At 48.3% G+C, this 21426-nt stretch overlaps 1 protein-coding gene across 1 annotated transcript in view; it reads right to left on the minus strand.

Moving 5' to 3' along the window:
- LOC119166709 (mitochondrial inner membrane protease subunit 2) overlaps positions 1-11554 on the minus strand; it is a 30119-nt gene extending 18565 nt beyond the window's left edge. The window contains exon 1 of the mRNA XM_037418032.2: positions 11177-11554. Within this exon, the coding sequence (XP_037273929.1) occupies positions 11177-11397 (221 nt within the window). The 5' untranslated portion in view covers positions 11398-11554. The remainder of the gene's footprint in view (positions 1-11176) is intronic.
- Positions 11555-21426: the final 9872 nt, after the last annotated feature.

Genomic DNA, 21426 nt, shown 5'->3' on the forward strand with positions numbered 1-21426 from the left:
GCAATTTGACAATGTCGAACAGTAATAATTGCCAGAAATTTACGCCAGCTATTTATTAGAGAGCTGTTGCAAGGACTAAAGGAAAATTTGTTTTAAAATAACATTGACGAAGGCCGACCGCGTGCTTAAAGTGTCAAGGTGGCCTTCTCTGACAGTTCCCAGCAGCTTTGGTTTTGCTTGCATCGTTATATCAAACACGGGGTCGCATCTAGTGTCACTATAGCTGCTCCTATGACATCGTCGTCAAAACACATGCACTGCTCGAAGCTCTTTGCAACCACCTCACCTGCATCGAGTGAGGACGAGCTTATAGTTCGAGGATGACAGCACCTAAGCTTCAAGTTATATGGCGACGATGTTTCGCGAAAGCCTGAGATATCCGCAGCCGTTAATGGGTTTCTTTTGTTTACATCCTCAAGTTGTCTCCTCCGCCACGTATAGCTTCCTACTTTTGAGCGCAATCTTATAGCTACTCTGGGTACGTGCGTTGTACACACTTCACTGGGACGCGGTGTGCTGTGTCGACAAGGCCCCGGAGCACATTTTGGCCCTGAGCAGTGCGAAACATTTTAGAAGTGCGCACGACATTGTCCTTTTTTATTACTATATGCGCAAAACTGCAAAGAATCATGCTAGGGTGTATATATAGGAACTGCTGAGTGAGGTTGCTGAGTGAGGTTGCTCAAGGAAAGAGGCGATGCTAGATGAAATAGCGAAATTCATTGGAAATTTCATTTAAAGAGGGATTATTCACGTCACAAGTATCCACCTATTTTGGAACGCCTGGAGACCCTTATCGCAACACAACAAACATTTACTGAAAAAAGTGTAGGCGTTCACTTATTTAGTCTCACGAAAAACTATGCAATGCTTCATCGCATGGCACGACCAATGAAGCAGTTTCGATTTCCTTTGTCTATGTGAAGAGAAGCATTTTGTACATTTGTTCATTTTTTATACTGTTGCTGGGTCATTTATCTACAAAATGTATGTTCTGAATTTCCTTTGTTTTCAATATTTTGGCATATATAGTCTTTTTAATGCACTGTTTACCAGCTGGCAACAAGAAATTACACGCTTTTCACATTTTTATTCATTTTAAAATATTTTGTTGCTACAAAACATTTTTTCTTTCATTGTGCAATGTTTGGCATGCTGCACTGCTCGCTGGAGTACTTTTCAAACTGGTAAGAATCATCCCTTCTAGACATATAAAAAACAACCATTTTCGCGCGGTAACGAAGGAGCTAGGGCTGTCAACAACTAGACATCAGTATACATGGCGCCAGAGAGTGCTGAAGCGTGCTCTTCTGGCACTCTAGACGAGTTTCTTGACATCTGTAGGTTGTCGACTGCTCACTGGCTACTTCAGGAAAATGGGAAGCAGCTATCTGTGTAACCCCACATGCGAGCCTCAACGAAATATCCATAGGGAATACGTCGGGCCAACGGGAAGTCGTCAGTAGATTCCTTAGATGTAAAGCACATGGCGCAAGCAGCCGTATCAGCAAATTCCGGCATGCATATACCTGTTCCTAAGTATGTAAGCCGTCACACAACTAGGGAGCCTACATGACCAGCCGTTCATGTCGGCTCCCTACAAACAACACACTTGGCACTCCTCTCCACGGCACCCGTTACTCTTATACTTACGCAACGGCACATGACACGTCCATGAACGCCACAGCAGAGTTACTACGATTACGCGTCCTTCCTTTGCTGGGCTCTTTAATCCACCAAAACCACGGTGCAAGAATACTTTAGGTGAGCAAACGACGCGAAGCGAGCGCTTGGCGGGGGAAGGACCGATTATGTTCTCGTTTGCCGCGTGCCGATGGATGGCTCGGCGGGCTGAGGACCGTGGCTGGCTGCTGGCAAATTCTTCAAAGCACATGAGCGATGGTTTCCAAATCTGGAGAAACCGGGTAATCGTGCGATATCAACCACACGACACGCATAGAGTGGCACCACGAAAGGAAGCGCGATAACAGAGGAGGTTGACGATAGGGCGAGGGTGTTGTGTTGACGGTAAATGAGCACCGCTACTTTCCTACATCACCGGCCTTTCCTACATGGAGAAGGGGGGAGGGGAAGTCAGGGCAAATGTTGTAGCGCCATCTTCCAGGTTCCCAGCGAAGCAGAACATTATCGGTCAGCGGATTGTCCCGGCGTTCGCTCACTTATAGTATTCTTGCACCGTGGCCAACGCACACAGCGTGGATTGCAATGACAAATGCCTTCGCCCCCCCCCCCTTTTTTAAAGAGGATGATAGTCTTTCTTGGGGACCTTCAATGCAAAAATTTTCGTCTGTCTGTCTGTATATTTGTCTGTTTGTCCACCCTTAACAGTACCCTGGCATTAAAGTGGCCAAACGATACTCCAAACGGCCGACCCCATCTGCAGCGCCCAACAATATTGCTCAAGATTCAGCGTTCATACTTGTGCGGTTGTCAATTAAGAAGCAATTACTGCGCATATCTGAGGCACCATAACAACACGTCAATATTATCTATGTGTATTTTTACTAGAAAAGACATACATAAGTAATTTTATGTACGTATATAAGTAATTTTTATGTACATAAGTAACTTTTTCTGTGTGCATGTCGCCTAAAACAAAACTTCCCCCTCACAAGACCCTGGGGAGGGGGGAGAAGGGGAGGATATGCCGGGACAGACGTATGGATGATGATGGGTTGATGAATTACGTGAGACTGAGACAAAGCGCCTTCGGGCGCCGCGTCTCTTTTCTATATGACAACGGCATGTGTCGTCGCATAGCAAGCTTCCACGTTCTTTTGAAGACAATTCGACGCTTACTGTCACGAAGATACTCAGACATCCACGACGTAGAAAACTCTCCGATTGTTGACATCGCTGGCACGATCTAAGCATTGGCCACGTGTGGACGCACCGAGCTCGTGTGTACGTCTCCAGAGTTAAAATCTACCCTTACTGTTATCCTGTGCGCCATAGCTCAGACCCCCCGGACATCATAACGATGTGTTTTGTGACCGGGTGCACTAACGGGTAGAGGAAAAGCCCTTACAAACGCCACTTGTTCCCGCCGTCCTACCCGTGCTGTTACTGCAGAAGTGGGAAAGATCTATAGGAAAGTCTGGGAAAGACGCACAAGGTGGACGATGTTCACTTTCAAGAAAGCAACATCCTGAAAACATATGAAATATCACAAATGGAGAAGGCTAAACCGACCAAGGTGTATGGGCATCGAGGAGTGATGGAGTTCCTTGATTATTTCCAAATTTCGCAGTGTAATTGTAATGAAGCCGTAAAATTCAGGGTACCTGTACAACAACCAACTGCTGCTGCCTTGCGATCTGCTATAATAATGCCGGCAAGAGGTCCCCGCTGCTTCAGAGGACTCAAGTTTTTCTTAGCGATTGACAAAAAAAAAATGTGCTTCAACTTCCCTGCAACTAGAGAGGTCCTTGAGGAGGTGGAAAAAACTCCTGTAATAACCTTCTATAACGCAGAGTTTAAAGAATACATCTACTGCCCCAGCAAAAGGAGAAAGTGCACCGCTAAGAAATATTCATTACAAGGACTATGTGGGCATCACTGGGGCTAACAGACGTATGTGTGTCTTGTGTCACTTTAGCGGTTAAAATGAAAAAAAAAAAAGAACAATTACAAAAACAACCAAGAACAATGTTTAGATTGCAACCACGAATTTTGGAAAAGCTTGATCTGTGCCACCGTCACCCAAAAAGAGAAAAAAACTAGAGATACGCCAGCTGAATAAACAAAAAAGACGAAGACTCGATTTCCAGCGACTCTCACTGATCTAGTTGAAGATTTGCCTGAAGTGCAGAAAACGTCTCTTCATAGCACATCCATCATGCAAGAATCAGGCAAAATGACCTAATGGGTATAGGTACTCGCCAGATTGTCTTATGCTTTGTTTGCCCCTCACAAGCTCGAATTGTTACACAAATTCAGTGATGCGCTTGTTTCAAATTGAAATTTGAGTGCCTGTGACTCGTGTGTGATAGAGACAAGTGTGTTGGTGTCAATAGACGGATGTTTTTCTACTTTAACAAATTTTGCATTTTTTAATGCTCTTTAGTATTATCCACTCAGGCACCCATATATCTGAATACTTCAGAAGAAGAAAGTGCACTGGATTATATACCAGCTGAACAGAGGAATAGCGTCGTTTCAGTGGGATTTTAAATGTGGCTGATACCTTACAGCAATGGCTCGGTTTCAATTTCCTATATGGTACGGCCCGCCGAGGTGCTTTTTGCTGCGCAAGTTAATGTGCCCAGCGTCGAAGATGCCTATGCCGAGACTCGCAAAAATAGCTTATTAGCAACTAAGCTGGAACCAGATGAGTAATAACTTTTACCACGGCTTAGGTGAGACGTTTCTGATACAACTGAGCTCTAAATTTTGTTCCTACTACCTGGAAGAACAAGACGTTACAGAGCGGCAAAACGGCTCTTTAATCGATAAATATTCGTCAAGCACCACGCTACGCAAGCTATTATTTTCACCAACAACCTGGAAAGATGCCGCACACGCATGTAGGCTCTACTTTATACTCCTCCTGCCTAAACTAAGAAGTTGCGGTGTTGTGTAAACGCTGCTCACCGGCTGCACCGCCCCTAAGCTGTAGCAGACAACCCTCGTTTGCTTGGTGCAAAGTTAGCCTGCAGCGCCACGGTGGTTGCAGCTGGCTGCCTGCTCCCCGAAGGCGAAGCGGAGAGTTCCGAAACTGAAAAAGTATCTATAAATGTTGGCCTGTAGTCTATTGCGGTGGCTGTCATCGCTGATCATGATGGCCAAGACTGAATCCGCCTTTTCCATTTTTCTGTGCTGCCCTCTGGCGTTTTGGTAGGGGCTGGGTGGATAGCAAAATGGCTCATCGTATGAAATGGTACGTCCAGTTGGAGGCATATCTCTTTGCCGCTTCAAGGTGTCCGCTGCGCAGGCGGGGAAACATGTGCTATTCCGCGACGTGTTTGTTGCCGCTTGACCAGTGATTGTGTTCTCGAATTATTTTGCGAATGATATTTCACGCATTTCAGAGAACGAAGCGGGACACGACAAACGGTGAGAGTCACGTGTCGAGCGCGTTTATGATTTAAGACACGCAGCAATTCTTTTGACCTCGATTTAGTATTTTCGACCACAAATGGTGGCCACCTCAAAGTCATTCACACATATGGACACATTCTGCCACTTGTCAACGTAGGTTGACAACATATTGTATCTGCATCCCCTACTGTCTCAAACATATGGAAACAGCTGAGCGTGTAAAAGGTCCATGGGACCAAACAACCGCTCAATTAAATGTATCTTAAGACGTAAAACGATCGGAGTATCTTTAGAAGCAAAAAGTTATGACGTCTCTATTATGGTATGACGTCTCTATTAGGCCAGACTTGCAATCGTTAAGTGCTCATATGCTGTTTTTCGCTTCGACAACTTGAGCATGCACCGAAACACGGGTCTCAATCAAAACGCCGAAAATCAAAAAGCCGAACTATGAAGAGGCCGAATGGCTGAACGACAAAAAAGTGAAATGCCAAAAAATCAAATTGTCGAAGACACAAAACATCGAAACGTGGAGCACATTTTATTGACACATACCAAGCAACGTAAGCAGCGCCGTCTTTTACGATTCACAGCCTCCACAACTCTCAAGACAGCCGACGAGTAGCATAGGGCCTGCACGACATCTGCACTCTCGTATTTGTTTCCATGCCTCGTCACTGCTGCATTTTCTGAAAACATCCCGTGCACGAAGACAACACCCAGACAGCACCACTGTGAGCTAGTTCTGGAAGTGCAGGGTGAATCGAATGGACCTATGGTGCATTGAAGATGTAGCGACTAGATTTAGCCACTGGTCAAAACATTGAAGTCTGGAGAAATAATCCATACATGTTTCGGCGGCAGTCATGTTTAGCGGCGTCACTTTTGACAAACCTCAGAACTGACGCAAGACAAGTTCATGGTTTTTTCACGTATGGCGCTACCACAACGAACTATTTGCGAGATTTATTATTTTTTCAATATGTGTTGTTTTCAGCGCGGCTTCACATATTTAGTGAAGACTAGTAATTACAAGGCATGACATGGTCCTGCTAATGTGCAATACTTGTTGTGAATTAGCCTATAAAGCAAACATAAAAGTAAATTGATACGAACGTGGCAAGCACAAAATGAGATAAATTCACTGCTGTCCTACAATTTTTCTAATTACCTTAACACAACTATCTTCTTATAAAAACCCAGAGAACAGCTTGCTGCTTGAATATTGAAAATTCCAGATTTAAGCTTGGATAATTTTGTCCCTTCGTCGGTAATGCCTGAAATTTGGAGCCGTAAACAGCCGAATTCAAGTAGTAATAATTCATGATCTATTTGTCAGAACGCAAAAGAACTTCGCGCAGACATTAAGTACCTTGTAGCCTAGAAACCCTTTCAATATTGTTCAACGCAAAACATAAATTGTTATTCATTCAAGCTTACATTCTTTTCTCCAATTTCATTGGAACCTGTAACACTTATTAATTGCTTTACAGGCTACATCTCTTTAAGGAAGCCGTGTATAATGCTTCATTAGCAGGCTCCGCAAACTTCATTTGGTTATGTTGAACAGTTTCACCCCACGGCCAGCACAACGATGGCTTGTACAGCAAAAACAGTGGTTCTTGCTTGCATTGTTTTCATTGCTATGCAATACCACTTCAGACTTGGCGACAATACTAGCTGTCATTAGAAAGTGAAGAACGTAAGCTTTGTAATGCAATACAATTCCCATCATGGCAGTGAACGCAGTGCGTCCGCAAACAATGACAAAAACGCGAAGCGGGTGCCGCCGAAGTAGGACCGCCATCAGCTTGTCGGCGTCATTCGTGCGAAATGGCAAGAGCAAACGTGCACACGCTTTGTCCGTCGAAGAGGGACCGACTCGTGTACGTCACCGAGCGAAAACTGAAAGGTGCGAAAGCATATCGACTCGAACGGTATGAATACGCTACACCGAACGTCATCTGCTGCCTTCCGTGACACACGGAGACATCGTGTGTCACGGAAGGCAGCAGATGGCGTTGATGAGTGGTGCTTTCGACAAGTCACGTCATGCTGCAACAAATGAAGGCCTACAAGTCGCTGGACACCACAAGTACTTCACCAGCGGAAGGGCGAAGCAGCTTCCATCGCAGCCTGTGGTACGAGGATACGACGCTCTTTCCCGGGTTCGACGGGATTCATTAGTGAGAGGTGCAAACCCGTGCTGCGTCGTAGTGGGGAAAATTTTGATGTTGTTTGGAAGGCGCCTTTTTTGCACGCTCCTGCCTACGCCCATGTTCAGAGGTCCCCGCAGTCGTGCTCGTTTCAGTAGAGTTGCAATGCTTGGTTCATTTTCCTCTCGTGAGCAACGGTCTCGTGGGATCTACTGCTGACAGTTCATCACGGTCTGCTTCTGTATCTATTCGATTCTGTGGACGGCGTTTCCGCTACGACTGCATACAGCGTGTTCGTCTATCGCTGTTTAGAGCAGTGAAAACGCGCCGATTCTGCGGCAGCAGTCTGGTAATAACGGCTGTAGCCCAGTAACTAGTAGGCTCTGTGCTAAAGTTGCGTTTCGCGTCGTCCATTAAAATCATGGGTTAAAAGTAGGCACGTTCGCATATGTTGCAGCGTTAGCCTCATTCAACAGTGCAAGACGCGGCTATTCAAGTGGAAAAGGTCGGCTGTACGTCACTGTGAATCTAGGTAGCATCCTGAAGAAAGCGACGCAATCACGTAAGTAAAGTTGACAAGCTTGAACATAACTCGAAAATACCCCTACCTGTGATGAAGTGAACACTGCTGTCACGGAAGTGTGGCGGTTTGGGCTAGTTGGTATGACATGATGATAGTTATAGCACGAGAACAGAATGACGACAAAGGGACAAGCCCTCGTCTCCTTCTTGTCCCTTTGTCGTCGTTCTGTTCTCGTGCTATAACTATCGTGCAGGCACGGGATTGGGATTTGATGTCCTAAAACAACCAGACGATTATGAGATGCGCCGTTGTAGAGGGCTCCAAAAATTTCGACCACCTGAGGTTCTTTAACACGTCTAAGTCTAAGCACACGGGCCTCAAGCATTTTCGCCTCTACCGAAAATGCAGCCACCACGGCCGGGATTCAATTCCGCGACCTGCGGGTTAGCAGCCTCAGCCACCGTGGCGGGTATTACTCTGCATCTAACAACGGCACAAATAGTCATGGTGAAGCCGGTAGCGCAACCGAAGACCAGATTTCGCCGCTGCTAAGTTCCCGACTACGCTTCCAGGCAGCTGCTTATGTTGACAAGCATGGTGGTTCTCGGTCCTCTAGTTCCCGGATGCGACGCACGTACAAACCATGTATATCGAAACCAAGATGGTACATAAATGATTCTACGAGTGAGCAACATCAAAACGATTGGACGGACGTCTCATGATGATATGGCAGGCAAAAAAATATTTGTATGCATAGGTCCGGAGGTGCAGGCTGCTTGAATAACAAATGACCGCTCCTACCATTATAACTATCTCGTAGTGATTGCATTTGTTATTCATCTAAGCTACATTGCACTGCGATGTATAAAGCAGCAGTTTGTGAGGAAAGGCCCCCGCGAGCGCTAAGTGGAACACGCAGAAAGCACTGCAGTAATGCCTGAGGGGTGACACGGCATCTCGAACCGGAAGCCGATGCAGACGAGCGCCTTAGCCCACAATCCTTTGCGTAGACCACGATTTTCTTATCCACCTACGGCCTCCGAGACCGGGGGTCATTTCGCGACTTTTCCGCTAAGGAAGGGCCGTTACTAGATTACTTTCAGTTGTAAAACTGGCCGGCGCTGCCCGGAACCGCCACCGATCTTTCTCTCTGTGGCGCTGCAGTCGCAACCGGCTCGGTTGCCGGGGGGCTCGCAGGCGGTTTCGCTTATGCGCCGCAGTAGCCGGCGCATTCGGTGCCCCGGTCTCCGGCGTTTCTTGTTCGCGCGGTCGTTATCAGAAGTGCTGAATGAGCGATGCCGTTCGAGTGGCACATTTAGTGATTTTCCAGCGACTGTATTTCATTGCTGTGGGCCTCTGCATGTGAGGCTGAGGCCGACAATGCCGACCTGCTTCGTTCCCGGGTGTACCAATGGCTACAGCAGCAACAAGAACAACACGGACAGGCACTTCTTCTCGGCTCCCAAAGATGCGACGCTTCGCTCACTTTGGAATAAGGCCATCCCGCGTGCGGATAAGGAGCTTTCAACGAAGTCCAAAGTGTGCGACTGCCATTTTCACGAGCAGGACATCGAAAAATGGTACGTGCACACCATCAATGGCAACACTGTTCAAACGCCACGTGGGAAGTGGAGCCTTGTTGATGGTGCCATTCCCAGTGTTTTCCCAAACCTGCCTACTTACTTGTCCAAGCCGCCTCCGAAAAAACGAAAGCGACGGGGGGGTATTCCAGGGGCCGGACGCAAGAACGCTGACGCAGGCGACAGCTTCGCAAGCTTCGCCACGAGAGGTGCTGCTCCAGGCTTTGTTCTGGCCAAACTTGTCTTGGAGTGTGTGATTGAACTTGAACGCCATAACGCATTAGTGATCGCCGTTGTCAGCGATGACGCAGGGAACAACCGTTCAATGTGGAAACATGTTCGAATATCAGGCACAGTCCGGTGAACAAGATTCCACATCCCACACTTCAAGAGGGACGGTTTCTGCACTTCCTGTGTGATGTGCCACACATTCTGAAGTGCGTGAGGAACCACCTTCTGTCTGACACGTATGCAAAGTTAAGTAAAAATGCGCATGGGCATTCAACTGTTCAATATTATCAAGCTTCGGGAAACCGATATGTTTGTTCGTTGAAAATGTTTTTTTTTTTTCTTTTTTCGTGCATCTGATTTCAGGCGGGCCCTCACTGCATAAACTTCAAGCACTATGAACACCTGTACAAGACGGAAGAAAAGGCGCAGCTGAAGGTGGTTCCAAAGCTCACAGCCTCCCATGTGAGCCCCGGCAAGCTGGAGAAAATGAACGTTCGGCTTGCAACGCAGGTACGCAAGCTCCATATAGTGCCTCCACTTGCGCTATATAATTACCCCCTTCCCCATGCTTTTTTTCTAATTGAGAGACGCGTGCCGTGCTGTCAATAAGACCACTCAGGGGTACTTCCTCAAACTTTATCGCAGCTCTTCAGCAGAAGCATTGCCCTGGGACTTCGTTTCTACAGAGAGCAACGTGAACCTGGTTTCGAAGACACTGAAGGCACGGAGAGGTTCACTGCACTCATAAATGAGCTGTTTGATGTCCTCAATGCCAAAATACGCTCGTGGTTGACTGCCGGCGAGCAGCCGACGCAAGCGCGCGCAAACTACGATGCGCTTCGGCTGACCTGTTGTAGAAAGCAATGCAATGAGCCGTAACGGACGGCTTTTCTGCCCCACATTAAGCGATCCTGAGCAGCTACTGGAAAGTACTCTGGCCTAGATGTAGTCTGGACGCGGACAACTTGACGGGTAGCGGGTAATATTTGATGTTATCGTGCGCTAATGTCATGAGAAGGCCGAAGCGGCGTTGGGAAAAGCGCCGTAGCACGCGATGAGCAGCGGCCGGGTAGAGCAAAATGCGGCGGTCCCGCCCTCTCGCGGCACGCCGAGAAACGGAGACGCCGGCGGCGCACGGCGCATGGGGAGAGTTTTACAACTGAACCTATCTAGTAAAGTTGGGAAGGGCGTTCTGTGGGAAGCATGCGGGGCGCCGCGGCGTCGTGGAAAAGGCAGAATTGTTGTACGCTTGGCAACGCCACGCCCATGCACAAGCTCCCACGATGGACGAAATTGCGATTTAACCCCGGCGATCGCGTACTACGTCACCCGTTCCCGCGTTTTCACTTCGGTCCACGCTGAACAGCTTGCGAAACGACGGAAGCCCATATCACAGTTGGGATCCCCTGGGGAAAATGCCGAAATCCTTGCTTGTAGCCTGAACTGTCGCATGTAGTGTGTATGCTGGTTGAGGAAGGATTCGAATCATGTTATGCGACTTATTCGTCTGCCATCACGTCCGTCATGTGAATAGGTAAGGCCATTCTTATTTGAAGCAAGTATAAAAAATGCATTGCGTTTAGTCGCATGTCAGCAAAGAATAGCACACCGCGTGCAGCACTTACTTGATGGCGATTACTTCACCCCGCTGTACCTCACAGCTCCGTGACGCCCACCGGTTGAGCAGCACGTAGTCGGAGAACTCTTCGGGCTCAGGGTTTAGCTCCGGCTGCATGGATACCCCTTCAACCTTTGCGACGTACGCGACACAGTCGACGAATGCCACGGTCACGGGAAAGCCGAACGCGGCGCGACGAAGCACCAGTAAGAAGCGCTGACGCCACATTGTTGCTCCTCGGAAATCTAGCTAGGGCCACAGAAAGCTGCTCGGCTCAGCATCACCGCGGTGTTGTTCGCACAACAAACGACATCCGTTGGCCGCACGGGTTGGCCGTATCAGCTGGAAGCTGCCATTTTGTTCGGCGGCGCTCCTGCAGTCCATGTCGATTCCACTATCGAATGTCCGAAAACGAAACCGCCGTAGAACCATGGTGGACTTCCTGCAGGCAGGGCTGGGCAGTATCGGAGATTATTGTATCTTGCATACTCTTCAGGTATCTTGTATTATTATCACGTTACGCTTCTTAAGACGAGCATCTGCACTTCCAATACATTTTTGATACAGTGGCCAGAGCGTGCGATCAGATTGTAAGAGAAATGAAAAGAGCAAAAAATATGATACATTTCACCAGTGCTTTCGCGTTGCGACTAGGATTCACCTTTTCAAATCACGCCTAAAATAATTGAAACTATCAGAAACCGTTCTGTTGCGCAGCCTAGCTACAGTGTTCGAGAAGGGGGTAGTGAGATCAGGGAGAGCCGGCAGGTGTGGCATCTCACGTCGACGCCGCGAGATGGTGCCACCAGCGCCTGGGCTGTACGCACGGTGGCTGTACAGAACGCAGAGCCTTGGCAACGCGGAGAAAGCCGTGTGGGTGTTTCATCGAAAAAGGGAAGCGTGCAGTTCCTTAGCATGTTTTTTCTGGAAACTTCCTCTGAATTAAGACGAGCGCATAGATAGATGGTAAGGCGGAGGTTTTAAGGTCGCGTGAAAATAAAGCCTACCCAACGAGTGCCGACAAACGGCCCCACGATGATGTGGCCCATTCGTAAACTAAAGGCTCGCGAACACCGTAGACGTAAAAATGTGAATGGGTAAATTGCTTAATTCATTTGTCATTAACAATTTTCACGTTAGGACGCAGTCGCATTCACAAGTTCGAGTTAGCCAAGCAATTGCGGCGCATGTACTAACACATTCAGAACATATGCCTTATACCATAAGCGTTTATTTCATTACAAGCGGTTTCGTTTACGAAAGTATAAATCCACTGAAACCTTGGGGGTTAATTATTCCCATTATGATGCCGCTATGGCGCGGTCGTAGTAGTTATCGGAGATAGCGAAACTTCATGACACAGTAAAACAAAAACAATGAGAAACTCGAGTTGGCAACAAAAACTCTTTATTGGCACAAAAGATAAGGCAGGCACGGTATTCTCCAAGTACATGGCTGCCACGAGAGAGGCTCCATGAGCAACGGCTAATCTTTGTATGCAATTTCTTTTTACGCCGTTCCTGTCGCGATTGGTTAAGCCCTTTTACATAAAAGTGCAGCCTGGTCAGCACATAAAACTTGGTCAACTCTGCCGTGAGTGCATCTGAATGCTGGGTGCAACCTAGGGCACAACCAAAGGTCTCCTTCACCAGCAACATTACATCCACTATGCTGTCACTGCAGAGTTTCTCTCGGCTGAAGAACACAGTGAAGATGTCCTCCAACTTCTTCACTGCCTTGAAAAAGCTCCTGTGAGGGATATAACAACCCTCCCTTGTCGCATATCGCAGTGAACTCAGAGTTTCTGCTTTCAGTGTTAGGAGTTTCCAAAAGAAAGGTCTTGCAGGGCATACAGTCATAACGCTTCAGAAACTTTCGAGCAACATAACCTGCCATGTAATGTATTAGACGGTCATTGCTATTTTGCTCCACTAATTCTCTGTGCTCAGCAGGAATACTCCGAAGCATGTGCTCAACTGATACTAGGTTCCCTTCCTCAATCTGATGGTCAATTGCAGCAACCCTGACTTCTTGAGCTGGAGCATCTTGTGCACTCAGGAGAGAACTTATTTCAGCATCAGCTCCATTAAGTTCAGCATTGCCTGAGCGTACCATCTTGGCAAGGTTATAAAATGACAGGCAATTATAGACAATTAAAAACTGCGTAGGTGTAGGGGGGTCATTAGAGCCACATGATTGCCTGACTATACCAAAAAGGTTTTCTAGCGGATCCTGGCTTAACCGAGATGTCATAACATACTTAAATCCCTGGCTGACAAGGTAATCCAGCAGTGATAACGTACTGGATATTGTCACCCTTAGGCCGTCTGCAGTTGAATCACTTAGAAATCCACCTACTCCTGCAGCAAGACACTGCCGAGAAGAAACAAATCCAAGAAAGTCTTTCAGTGCGTGTGCCTTCTTGGAGCAGGGACGCAAAGCTTCTGCTGCAAAGCGGGATGTCATCGTCTTGATGAGGTAGTTGATGCCCCTGAAAGAATACAGCAATGTAATTTATTTTATGAATAAGGGTTACCATCATTACGCCATTTTTGTTATTTATGTGAACATCAAGAGAGTAAGTACACGTGGCTATTATCCGCAAGCATATCGAAAGTCAGGTAAAGGAGGCACTTGAAAATAAACACAAAATACAATTGCTTTGAGAGTTAAATAGGGCTGTTCCGCCATGCAGCATAGTAACATGAATTATTTTTTTGTTTTGCTTACCGAAAGAATGACAGTGTCGCATCAATGCTTCCCCACGAAGCCTCCAGTCTATCCTTGTAAAACTGCAGTCCGTTGATAACACGATCTCCGAAGAGCTGAAAAGCTAAATTCACTCGCATCTTTTCAAAACTATTGGGCTGCAAGTGAACAGATGGAAGGCCGGGCATTCTTTCAAAGTTACGTTGGTGCAGTCGATCTTGAAAGCTTCCCGCAAAGGCTAAATAGACACCTGAAAAAAAAAAGCCAGAAAATATAAAACAAACATTTACCTCTTTATTTGTATTATTGTAATTCAAAGCATGAATAACTTTCCACTGTATTATCCACAAGATGAAAGCTAAATTATGAACGGGATTACCAACACGAAATTTTGCCACATACCATGCCATTAGGTGTATTCAGGGGGTGCTTGAGGAGCGTGTTCCTGAGGCCCTTCAGCAAATGTGGAAAATCTGACAAGAAGTGGTGATGCCGAGCAGAGTCCACAGGGTGCTCTAGCTTGCAGGTGACGTTGTTTGACTTGACTCCAATCCCCAATATTTTCCACATCCGTCTATTCCAAGAAGCACCATCACACGTGACGAAATCTACAAGTAGTCCACTTGCTTCAGGAAGAATGGTTGCCTCAATTAATATTTTTGCAAGCATTTCTGCTTTCACGTTGGCACTTGTTGCAAATATGCAACGTGAACAGGAATGATATAATTAAGGGACCAAACAGAGTATCTAAAACGACTTCCCAAACGAACCTTGTACTAACTTACTCCTCATCAGCGCCACGAATCAACAGCATACTTTCCCGCCATTTCAACATAATCAGGCCAAGCAAACGACTACTATTTTCGCGAAGCAACCTCACGTGGTGTACCGCAGGGATAAAAATCTGAAGGACATTCTTGTCAGAGCAAAAACAAACACCCCCAAAATTCAATCAGGTTGTCATCCCTGCGGGAAAGCTCGATGCAAGGTATGCCCACAGATGGTCACAACACGTGAATCCAAAGCGAACTTCTCGGATTTCAAATTCTGCATAACTGAAAGCCTTAATTGTGACTCCAGTAACGTAATATACATGCTACATTGCAACATCTGCGGACAAGAATATATCGGCCAAACAGACACGCCATTTCGGCTGCGGTTCAATAATCACCGGTACCACGCCACTTCACTGCCGAAGCTACCTTTATCTAGACATCTGCGCCTGCCAAACCACAGTTTTGAAAATATCAGCGTAACTCTTTGGCAGTCCGGTTTCTCAAAGAGGCGCGAACAGCGTGAGGCACATTTTATTTTCAAATTTCGAACATTACTAGTCGGCATCAACGAGGTCCCCGGAAGACTCTCCTGCCTCCGAGAAGTAAGCCAGGAGGAAATTGGTGACAAAGATTGATAGCTGGAGACCATGCTTGTTTTTTCTGACTGACTCGTACGTGTACACTGTCCTTTCTTTTTTCCCTTTTTTCTTTTTTTCACATGCACATACAAATACAAAGTATTTACGCTTGCCTACCACTTGATGACCATTGAAGGGAACCGGACGAAGATGAAAGGTAAAGAGCCGACCGACCCATTAAGGGGAAACCCTTTTCTTACGCACGCCATCACGGACCCCTCCCGCCACCGCGGTACAGTGTCTAGAAATATACTGGCTAGTGTGCTGAGCGCGGGCTAGGAGATGGCCCCGCAGCTGATGACTGCCGGCAGCGCCCGCACGGTGCGCTGCTGTGCGAGTGGGTGCATTTGCGTTCAATTGCGCTCCGCAAGCGCCGCGAAGCGTGCAGGAGGCCGAGCCGCGCGAGGCCAACTATTATTTTGCTGCATTTTCGGAGTGTTTTTTTTTTACATAATGCTTTATTGTATAAGAACTACTCTATTGCTTTCACAGTACTGGCGTTTTGCAATACCAAAATGAAGATCATTTCGTGGCATACATTTCGCCATCTGCTACTTGCCCGCAAAAAAAAAAAATAGAGACGCAGATCCCACGTAACTTGGGAATCAATGCTACGCAAGGTGACTCTGTTGTAATATTATATTAGGTGAAACATTATGAAGTGGCGCTAAATATATGCAAGAAATTGGATAATGAACACTGGAACCAGCATTGGCGTTTCACGAACATTCGGCTCTTCTTGCAAAGTATTTCGAAGACCCTAAGTTAAGGGGGTGATCGTGAGGGCACCCGGACGTAGGCGATTCGATAGATAGATAGATAGATAGATAGATAGATAGATAGATAGATAGATAGATAGATAGATAGATAGATAGATGCTCAATGTGGTTGCAGTACGCAAAGAAATTTATTTTAAAACCCATTGACAGTATAACCACCAGAGTTATTTTTTAAAACGTGCTTTGTTCTTGAGAGCAAGAATTATCACAGAAGACCCTAAAACCTTTACCTCTTAGCCTGCATGCCATTAGGATTCGAGTGAAAACAAAGAATGATAACATGCCAATGAATAGTCTGACACTCACCACATATGATACTCAAAACGTTGTTGGAAAGAGAGTCTGACGTTGACATGGGAGAAAAACTGTGTGAATGAAATTCAAAAGGGTATTTTCAATTTTTTAGATAAATAATATTTGAAATTTTGCCTAAACGGCGATTTCATTCCCGACACCGTTCACCCTAATCCGCAAAGTATTTCGATGGAGTCACTCTCAGAATGCTTTTCTCACACAACAGCCTTCGGATTCAGCCTTTTATCTGCCCAGGAACTTCCAGGAACTTTTTATCTGGATTACCAGGCTTCAAAGCTTTTATTTTCGTGCTGCTCCTCAGGTGAAACAACTTACCGGTGTAGGGTTGAAACAGCACAACCATCCCGTGGTCTGCAAGCACACCCTTGTGGTTACTCAGGGTCCGCCAGCTCGACATTTCGCTTCTGTTGTTTAGGTGCCAGTTCTTGGTCGCAAATGTTTCTCACCTTTCGTTTCACCGCCTTTTTAGGTACAAGATGTGTCGGATAATCTTCGAAGACCGTAGGGACAGCATCGGGCTTCAGACGTGGCTTGTCTCGGGCGATTTCGTTGACGACACCGTTCACCGTAGTCTGAAAATACCGTTCGATGTAGCCACTCTCAAAATGTCTTTCACACACGACAGCCTTCGGCGTCAGTCTCCTGTCTGCCCTCTTGATTTTGCTCTCCCATTCTGCAAGCCGTGCTGGGTTCGTCGGTGCGGTGAACAAAGACACCTTTTCCTCGTTCGAACGATATCCGCTCCGGCACAGCGGCACAAAACACGTCCTTTCTTTGCAATGCCGCTTAGCCTTCAACATCTCAGGACGTTGCTGCCCACATTTTGCGACGACGAACTTGACACTACAACAGGTCGAACACTGACAGCTGTCAAACGCTGAGCAAAGCATGGGACGACAGGAGCTTGGCGGCTCTCATGCACCCACTCGTCCGGCAGCGCCACTTGCGGCCACTGCGCGCAGTCATCACGTGCGGGGCCACCCTCTCTCGTACGGAATGCGCGCGCTCCGCACACTAGCCAGTATATTCTAGGCACTATAACCGCGGCGACAATCTTGGTGGCCCGAAACACGTCGAGAACTGACCAGCACGGGATAAGAACCGGAAGTGGACGTAGACAGACATTTGGTTTCGTTCTCAGTGTTGACCGTGGTTCTTCCTCTTTTTTACTTTCTTTCTTTTTTTCCTTTTCGTCTTTTTTCTTCTCTTTTTTTCTTTATTTCTTTTTTTAGTTCTCTCTCACTCTCGCAAACATCATTCAAGGCGAGAGGGACGCGGCAGCAACGAAGTTTGGAAGTTCATGTTAGTATAACTCATCCCATGATGAAGGGAGGACCCCTCCCAAAACTGTTGGGAAATAAATATATTTATCCATGTTGACAACGCTCCCGTTGTGCCATATCCCATACCTTCATATATATATATATATATATATATATATATATATATATATATATATATATATATATATATATATATATATATATATATATATATATATATATATATATATATATATATTGACACGTGCGGTTCTTTTGGTTTACGAAGGAAGCCGCTATCACTTTCTGTTAAGCGCAACGCAGGCCGCGTTTATCTTGTATGCCACTCTGGAACGCGTTACGACGCGTGTATAAAAGCCGGCGCAGTGCGCCACTGGGGAGTCTTTTTTTTTTTCGCCGGCCGACGACTGTTCACGCCGCTGTTGCTGTGAGTTGTGTTTGGCCCTGTTTTGCTGGGCACAAGTTCGCCCAATACACAGTTCGCCTGACACCGCCCTGACTCCTGCGTGCTTCCTCTCAAGTGCTGCGTGTATCACAACCTCGTGACATCTGGTGGAGGTGCTTCTCGGTCCATGTACCGTACGCCCCCGTCCAGCCGTGAGCCAAGCCCAAGCCGCCAAGAGGACGACGCCGACCCGGTCGTTCGAGTGAGCCGAAGACAACAAGGACTACCGCCCGAATACCTGCCGCTCCCCGACAAGGACAAGAAAACAAAGGCTGCTACGAAGCCGGCATCCACGATGACGGAAGCAAGGTCTTCGGCAACCGTGGTCGTCAACCAGCCCAAAGAGCCGCCTACCTTCCGCGGATCGACCTACGAAGACCCGGAAAGCTGGCTTGACATTTACGACCGCGTTGCAGCCCTCAATAAGTGGGACCCGGACGACAAGCTGCGTCATGTGTATTTTTACCTGGAAGACGCCGCAAGGACTTGGTTCGAGAACCGCGAGTCAACGCTTCGAACCTGGGACGACTTCCGCGTTGCTTTCCTGCGCACCTTTGCAAGCGTCGTGCGGATGGAAAGAGCCGCATCACTGCTTGAAACTCGGGTGCAGCTCCCCAACGAAAACGTAACGATCTTCACGGAGGAGATGACGCGACTTTTCCGCCACGCCGACGCCGACATGTCTGAGGACAAGAAGGTTCGCCTGCTTATGCGAGGAGTGAAGCAGGAGCTCTTCGCCGGACTGATCAGAAACCCGCCAAAGACGGTACAAGAGTTCCTCTCCGAGGCTACCACCATCGAGACGACTCTTGAAATGCGGACCCGCCAATACGATCGGCGCATGTCGCCAGACGTCGCAGAAGTCCGAGGACTCTACCCCGACGACCTGCGCGAGACCATACGCGCTATTGTTCGTGAAGAACTGCGCCGCATGTTGCCATCGTCTCAGCCCCAAGTCGCCTCAATCGAAGACGTAGTCCGCGAGGAACTACGGCGCTCACTGAGCGTTCCTGAACGGCCACAGCCCCAACCGGAGGCGATGACCTACGCCGCTACTGCTCGACGACCTGTCGCCGCTCTTCGCCAACACCAGGACCCAACGTCTCCGCAGTTTCGTCGCCAGCCACCGCCGCCACCCCCGACGCCTTCCCGCTCGCCAGTAATCCAGCGCTCGCCGAGGAAAACTGACGTTTGGCGCACCCCGAACCACCGCCCACTATGCTACCACTGCGGTGAAGCCGGGCACACCTACCGCTACTGCCAGTACCGTGAGATGGGACTGCGTGGCTTCGACGTGAACGCGTCGCGTCCGCGCCCAGGTGAGCGACCTCGCGACATCGCCGACTACATCGCCGGATCGCAGTGGCAACGACGACCATCCCGTTCACCTTCGCCTGGCCGCTACGTCTCCCCGGATCGCCGCCAGTACACCGGCCCTAACCGGGGCCGATCCCCAAGCCCCTACCCTGGAAACTAAAGGCAGCAACCGATGGAGGTGCGGTTGCTGCACGACGCAATGCCGAAGATCCTCCTCCGCCGCCGCCGCCGCTGCCGATGACGACGACCACGACGCACGAACTTTCCCGACGTAGTCGCAGTACGCCGCCTGAGCAGAGTCTTTACGACAAAGCCTCGCCGCCGACGCGACATAGCAGCACCGGACCAAGCCGACGCAGCCGTGATCCGACGCCCCGACCTAACCGGAACGCCAGACGACGAACCACCGACTTCGACGTGATCATCGACGGCCAGAGCGTCACCGCCCTAGTCGATACCGGCGCCGACTACTCTATCATCAGTGGTCTCTTCGCCGCTAAGCTCAAGAAGGTAAAGACTGCATGGGAAGGACCGGATATCCTAACAGCAGAGGGCCACCTCATAACACCGACTGGAACCTGCACGGCAAGAGTCACGATTCACAGCCAGACGTATTCTGTGAATTTTGTGGTCCTGCAGCAATGCTCGCGAGACGTCATTTTCGGCATGGATTTCCTGGACCAGCAAGGCGCAGTCATCGACCTAAGATCCAGATCAATCACGCTGTCCACGGATAATGCAACGGCGTCAGACTGCAACGTCGCTCACAATGCCTTCAATGTGACAGAAGAGCAGGTAACCATCCCGCCACTGTCGAGCGTCATCATTTCCGTCGGCACCAAAGCGTCTACCAACTTACAAGGTGTCATCGAAGGCGACCAGCACCTGCTCCTAAACCGTCAGATGTGCGCCGCAAGAGGCATAGCCAAGCTTCATAACGGCGAAGCCAAGGTAATGGTGACGAACTTCAGCAACGGATATAGGCACTTGAATAGGGGCACGACGGTAGCACATCTAAGCGAATTTGTGGAAGCGAGCAATGCCTTCGCCCTCACCGATTCTCAGGGAGCCGCAACGTCGACAGCAGTGTCCGCGCCCGCCTTCGACGTCAATCAAAGCCTTTCCAGGCAGCAACAAAAGGAGCTCAAAGCCTTACTCCACCAATACAAGGACTGCTTCTCGTCATCATCGAGGCTTCGTCAGACCCCTCTCGCGAAACATCGCATCATAACCGACGAATATGCCCGTCCGCTTCGTCAGAGCCCCTACCGAGTTTCTGCACGGGAACGCGAGGCCATCAAGCAACAAGTCGACGAAATGCTGCGTGACGACATCATTCAACCGTCTACGAGTCCGTGGGCATCACCCGTGGTGTTGGTGAAGAAGAAGGACGGAACCCTACGTTTTTGCGTCGATTATCGTCGCCTGAACAAGATCACGAAGAAAGACGTGTATCCCCTCCCACGGATAGACGATGCTCTGGACAGACTCTACAACGCCAAGTATTTTTCGTCGATGGATCTCAAAACCGGCTACTGGCAAATCGAAGTAGACGAGAGAGACCGAGAGAAGACTGCCTTCATAACACCAGACGGCCTATTCGAGTTTAAGGTCATGCCCTTTGGTCTTTGCTCGGCGCCTGCGACGTTCCAACGGGTTATGGACACAGTACTCGCAGGCTTGAAGTGGCAGACTTGCCTCGTCTACTTGGACGACGTAGTCGTATTTTCTTCCAACTTCGACGAGCACCTACGGCGCCTTGAAGCTGTTCTTCGGGTAATCAAAGCCTCGGGACTTACCCTGAAGCCAGAAAAGTGCCGCTTCGCCTACGAGGAACTATTGTTCCTTGGCCACGTTATCAGCAAGTCGGGAGTGCTCCCTGATCCACAGAAAACAGCTGCGATCGCCGACTTTCCTGCACCCACCGACAAGAAAGCAGTACGCCGATTTCTTGGCCTCTGCGCTTATTACAGGCGCTTCGTGAAGAACTTTTCG

The sequence above is a fragment of the Rhipicephalus microplus genome, unplaced genomic scaffold (assembly GCF_043290135.1).
Source record: "Rhipicephalus microplus isolate Deutch F79 unplaced genomic scaffold, USDA_Rmic scaffold_12, whole genome shotgun sequence".
NCBI lineage: Eukaryota > Metazoa > Arthropoda > Arachnida > Ixodida > Ixodidae > Rhipicephalus > Rhipicephalus microplus.